Source organism: Physeter macrocephalus, chromosome 15, assembly GCF_002837175.3.
Source record: "Physeter macrocephalus isolate SW-GA chromosome 15, ASM283717v5, whole genome shotgun sequence".
Taxonomy (NCBI): domain Eukaryota; kingdom Metazoa; phylum Chordata; class Mammalia; order Artiodactyla; family Physeteridae; genus Physeter; species Physeter macrocephalus.
Window position 1 is genome coordinate 58,493,287 of NC_041228.1, and position 6,515 is coordinate 58,499,801.

A 6,515-nucleotide genomic window follows, 5' to 3' on the forward strand; every position below is an offset into this window, starting at 1 on the left:
GAGCCCGTGCTCTGCAACAAGAGAAGTCACCGCAATGAGAAGCCCGCGCACCACAACGAAGAGTAGCCCCTGCTCACAACTAGAGAAAGCCCGCGAGCAGCAACGAAGACCCAAAAATAAAATAAATAAATATATTTTTAAAAATTATATGTACTTTGTTTCCTACCAATTCAGAGTGTGCATTTTTGTATGACTATAAAACATGGAGAAATTGATGGTGTATTTGACCACAAAGAAAACTTTTTAAAACTTTTTGAAAGGTAGACTTCTCACAGAACACACAAAATCAGAAGTAAATAAAAACTAATGACTAAAAACATCTTAACAAAAAAAAAATCTTAACATTTTGGAAGTTAAGGAACACTCTCATAAATAACCCTCTGAATCAGAGAGAAATTTTAAACTGAAATTACATACTATCTAGAAAGTGTGGAAAGGAGAATACTTCACATTTAACACTTTATATTAAACCAACTGAGTTTATATTCAGGGAACAATGCATAGACTCAAATTCCTTCATGTTTGAAGAAATTTGGAAATAAAGTAATTTAGACTCACTGTTTAAAAAAAAAATGAGGCATTAAAGACCTTAAGAAACAGAGGCAACTAATCGCTGTTAATCTATTAATTGTCAAACTGAAAGCCCTCTTTTGAATCCTCACCTTACTAGACCTTTCTACATCATGAGGCTCTGCTGATCAATCCCTTCTGCCTTTAAAGTCCTTTCTCTCTTGGCTTCAATGGTATTTCTCTCTCCTAAGCCCAAGTTTTTCAGATTTCACAACTAAGCAGAGTTTGACCTAGTTAGTACTTAGACCTCCAGGAATACCAGGTGCTATAGGCGTTTTCTAGCATATTCATTACTCAATAAATATTTGTTCTCCCCCGATTCCCTTTCTTGACAATTTTAAACCTTTTTAAAGACTGTTCCCCACTCCAACTTCCTTTCTTGCTCAACCCTAAAGCATCAGTCCCTCACAAATTTTTTTGTTTTGTTATATATAGCTTTCCTGGGCAAACGCATCCATTTGCTGTCACTTATATGCTGATGACTACTAAACTAAAAACTCCAGATAGATATTTACAAGTAGCTATAAAACTTTTCCACCAGATATGCCCCAAGTACCATACAAACACAACACTTCTAAAGCCAAAATCATTACCTCATCTTCCAAACGTGTCTTTCTCTTGGTTAAAGATCTTAATGTTAACTCTAAGTCCAAGCTAGAAAGCTGCTTTATCTTTGATTCCTTTTCCCTCTCACTTGGAGCAGTTCTATTTCATCTTTCCACCTCAGAAATGTCTTCTAAATCTATACTCCTTTTAATTTCTGCCACTTTTGCCTTAGTTCAAATCCTTATCACATATATGTATTTCCAGCCTCTCCCTTCTCCAATCTATCCTGCTGCCATAATTATCTAATGAGATTGCCCACAGTCCCCTTCCAAGCCTGCTACGTTTTTCCTATACTGAACCACTCTCAAGGTCCTAACACATGTCCTGTGATTTTATCCATCCAATAAACAAGAACAGGAGGGGTCCTCCTATGTACTAGGCAGCTTGCCAAATGCTTTATTCATCATTAAACTCTTTTCTTTTTTTTCTTTTTTTTTTTTTTTGCGGTAGGCGGGCCTCTCACTGTTGTGGCCTGTCCCGTTGCGGAGCACAGGCTCCGGAAGCGCAGGCTCAGCGGCCATGGCTCACGGGCCCAGCCGCTCCGCGGCATGTGGGATCTTCCCGGACCGAACACGAACCCGTGTCCCCTGCATCGGCAGGCGGACTCTCAACCACTGCACCACCAGGGAAGCCCCTAAATTCTTAATATAGTTCAGGTAGATTGGTATTTACTAGCTCCATTTTTTATAGCTGAGGAAACTGAGGCTCAGATTAACCAAATCAGAGCTAAAAAAAAAAACAAACAAAGCAAGAATCCAAACACAGACCTGTCCAATACATTGACTATTAAAATAACCTAGCATCAGATTCAGCACACACACACAAAAATGAATCTAGATAAATTAATAAAGATGAAGAATTATTCAGCTAAACCATTGCTTAGATTAGGGAAAAACAAAACAAAAAACCCTAATGGGACAGCATGGCTGTCTTCAACTACATCAAGAGCTACATTAGAAAAGAGCAATCAGACTTCTAATCAAGTTTTAGAGGGCAGTACACTAAGATCTACTAATTTTAGCAGTCCAAAAGAGGAATAGGCAGCTTGATCTCTGTCATATTTGTTAATAACCGCTTATCAAGATATTATGAAAGGAATGAAAATAATATGGATAAAATCTGCTTAGGGTTTGTCATCTCTCCATTTTACAGATGAAAAGCTTATGAGAGATTGAACTCTCCCAAATCTAGAAATACTTCTATCGTCTTCAGACATACCTACAGGGCACGAGCTTTAGGTGAAAAGGAATTAAAGGCTTTACTCTAATTGCACACACAAGGCAGAAGTGCTCAGATACAGAGTATACAAAATCATGAGCCATAATTTATATTTGATTTTGAAATACAGTGTGCAACCTAACAGCTCAACTCCTGACAATCCAGGAGATATAAAAGTCCCAGAAAGACCAAAAATAATGTAAGCGATATATGATCTACATGCAAGTGATTTTAAAAATAAAGAGTATGATAATCTTCAATAAAATTTTTCAGGGGTCCGTATATTTTCTGGTTTTACAATCAAGATTAGTCTGCTAACTGGCTTCAACTAAAAACATGGGTCTAATGCCAAGCAGTACAATATTTGTTCGATTACTATGATATATATTAAGCAAACTCTTAGAGATTTTCTACTGGATGCTGTAATATAATGTTCATTAGACACCTTCAAAGTGCTAGGTTTTAATTTCCAATACAGAAGAACTATCTTAACTATCACTGTACCAGTGTATCACTGTTTATTAAATGAAGGCATAGATGAATGAATTAATGCATGGTAACCTTGAGACTCAAAGTTCATCTTTATAAAGTATGACCTAACAAGGACTAATTTTAAAAAAAGGAGTAAAAGAAAGGCACTAACTTCAACAAAAGACTCTTAGAGCTTTTATTCTATTAAAATAAAAAATTTTATTTCATTACTATTTGAAGTTACCAATATTCAACTGTTTTGGCCTACAAGAATAATTTCATATATTTTAACCTAATTCATTACAATTAAACACATCATAGTTAATGACAGCAACTTATTTTGTTTAAAAAAAAATGAGTAAAGAACAAGTACTGTTTAACATGAAACATCACAAGCTGGCCCCCTAAAACACGCCCGCGATAACATACCATATTACACCAGAATTCATGTTTTCCTCCACCCATGTAATTAAGTATTATAATAGGTTTTCATTATATTTTAAAAGCATCCTTGGTAAGATTTCAATAGTAATGTCTTAGCACTGCTAAAATATAAGATTCCCTAAAACGTAGGCTCAATGAGAGAAGGGCTTTGAATTTTAATTTTTTCTGCATCTCCAGAGCCTCTCATAGACAAAGTCATTTATCTAACAAGAAATATTTACTGAATACCTACTTTGTGTCAGACAGTTTTAGATGCTTAGAATACATAAATGAAAAATCAGATGAAGATCTTTGCCTCAATTATAAATGTTGAATAAAATAATAGAAATCTGCAGAAAAACAACTATTCTAAAGCATTTTATGTGTATTATGATAATTTCATGAGAATTCCAGGACCCATGATCCTACCCACTATGCTATAATACCACGTTTGAAAATTTATTAAAAAAAAAAAAAAAAAAAAAAAAGCTGCCCCCAGGAGTTCTCCAAACAAAAGTATCTTGAGTAAGGAATACTTTCATTACAATTCCTATTTCATGGAAACTTGAGTGATGTGCCTAAAATTAAACAAGCCAAGAACAAGAACTTCATTTGTCGTAGTATACTGCAGCAGCTCCCAAGTGAAAAAATCATCAGAATTCTTGATTATCTATCATCCTCAAGGTGTTTACTACGAGAGCTTCGCCTAGGAGCAAAAGCATGAAATACTATCATACTCATTACTGCATTTGTTTTTTGGTGACCCTAGGTCAGTTCAGACAGTCATCAGTTATTACTTTTCCTTTCATAACACAACCTGAAACAATTTACTCTCTAGCATGCAACAATACACAGGACTCAACGCCTCTTTATTAATTCCACCTGAATCTATGTAAATTAAGAGGGGAAAAAAAATCAAGGCTAAATCAAGACAACAGGATCTGTCAATTCTGCAGGCTTACTCTTCATCAGAAGGATTGACCACAATTTGAAAAGGCTGAATCTATGTAAAATTAAGAGGGGAAAAAAAATCAAGGCTAAATCAAGACAACAGGATCTGTCAATTCTGCAGGCTTACTCTTCATCAGAAGGATTGACCACAATTTGAAAAGGAATTTTGACACTGTTGTTGCTAATGCCAGCTGGGTTTTCTTCCCCCCTTTGTTGTTTCTAAGCGAATGCTGTATTACACAAGATAAAACGGGTAAAGAGAATACAGAAGTGAAAGAATTGGGAACAAAGCAAAATGTGGAGTCGTGGTTACAGCACAAAGATAAACCTAAAGATAATGAATCAATGCTGGCTCTTCCTTACAGAGTCCTCGTGAATAAACCCTTAAATCCTGCGGTTAATCTATTGTCCCGGCTCTAAAGCTGATCAGAGACACTTCCTTGGGAGATGCTCTTGGCACCCCTCCCACAGAAGATGCTGTAGAAATGGAAAAACGGTTACCTAGGGAAACCAAGGGAAGTGGCCAGGAAAAGTATCAGAAGCTCGAGGTTGGAGACACACCACAGGCCTCCAGCAAAGGCTGGCGGTGGGGAGGCGGTAGACATTAACGGCGAGTCCACTTTGCATGGAAAATAAAATCTGGCCGGAGGCTGTGATTACCAACAGGACCCTTAGGGAGTCAGGCAAGACCAGAAAATGGTAGGGAGGGATTTGCAGGCGTTTACCAGAGACAGCATCAGGCCCGGGGTGGGGAAGCATCAGGTGAAGACCGTCTAAGGAGGGGCAGCCTGAGGATAATTAGCTCGACCGCGCTGGGGCTGCAGGGCGCCCGCCTGCTCCCCAGGCCTCCGAGGAGCGGCGGGGTCCATCTCTCCGGACCTGCCCTGGCCTCCCCGGTACCGAGGTCCAGCGCAGCCACTCCTGCCAGCCACCCCACACCCAGACGCCCGGCCCGCATCCCTTCATCTCCTCACCTTCCAGTGACTCCATGGCGCCACCGCCTCGAGCTCCGCCAGACTCCTCCAACAGCACGCCGCCGCCGCCGCCACCGCAGCCGCGCAGCTCGGGCTGTAGCAACCCGGCCGCACCTCCCACCCGCTAATATTCCGAGCGCCCATTGGTCCGGAGCTGAAGGGGCGGAGCTCCTGGGGGGCGGAGCCTGGGGTGGAGTTCCTCCCGCTGCTGCTGCACAGCTGCTTCTCGGCTCTAGGCTTTCGCGGTAGTCCTCCGAGTAATCCTAGAGCGGTTCGGTTTGCATCCTGCCGTCCCACGGCGCCTTTGTTCGATTCCAGCCTTGTTTTCCTCACGCCTTATCCTTCTGTTTAGAATATCTTAGCACCTCAGGGTTCCCGTCCGCAGTCCCTCAGTCACTGCAGTTCTGAATTCCCGTCTGTCCCTCTCTGAGGACTTGAAGCAAACAAGCAGAGCCCACGTCCTACACACTCCTGAGCGGCACCCTCTCTGTTACCCGCTATTGTCACACTTTACCTGAGTGTATTCCCTAGACTTTATCTTCACACACAGATTTATGAGTTAAGGGACCTTTTTCCTACAGAAACCATACTTTCTAACTGGGATTGTAGAACTGAGATTCCTCTCAGGACTTAGAAACAATTTCTTCAGCATGAAAGCTTGGGCCAAAAAGAGGTGAAACCCAGCCCTCCCTTCATCTTCAGCTACTCTTGGCCTCCCCTGGCCCCAGATTTGATCATTCTTGAACTAAAGTAGAATGCAGGTCTCCCAGCTGATGAGGTAACATCAAAACCGCTTGATCAGGAAGTTTAAGGCGGGAACGAACCTATACATGACAGAAGGAGGCCTGTTTCTGTGAAAACCTCTTGCGGATGAAGGTAACTTCAAAACTAGCTAAAACCTCTGCTTAACAGTCTAACACATTTCACCAGAACTAAATGTCTTCGGAAATTTGATTGAGCAGTGATAAGCAAGCCATATCGTCGGGTAACTCCAGTATACCTCTCGGCAAGTTATCAGGATTAATGTAATTTCCATAAAAAATCTTATATTAATTTTCTTATTAATCTGTTCAGTTACAAAGTTTTGACATCATATCTAACTTTGTCTGTTAGAAGTATGTGTCTTACGAACCAGTAGCCTTTATGAAGCGAGAGTTCTGCTCTCCACTCCAATGATGGCATTATGAACAAGTAAACAAGCACTTGAGGGCAGCACCATCTCTTACTGGGAAGATGATCTAAGTATATTTGAATGTGGTGCAGTCCATCTCTTATATGGAATCATGAGACAGCCCTGTCTCA

General features: G+C 40.4%; 1 protein-coding gene across 4 annotated transcripts in view; it reads right to left on the minus strand.

Annotated features, from left to right (window-relative positions):
* The window catches only part of ZC2HC1A (zinc finger C2HC-type containing 1A), a 71,637-nt gene extending 66,333 nt beyond the window's left edge, over positions 1–5,304 (minus strand). For all 4 annotated transcript variants that reach the window (XM_028500488.2, XM_028500487.2, XM_055091168.1 and 1 more), the window contains exon 1: positions 5,214–5,304. In XM_028500488.2, coding sequence (XP_028356289.1) covers positions 5,214–5,229 — 16 coding nt within the window. In that variant the 5' untranslated portion in view covers positions 5,230–5,304. The remainder of the gene's footprint in view (positions 1–5,213) is intronic.
* Positions 5,305–6,515: the final 1,211 nt, after the last annotated feature.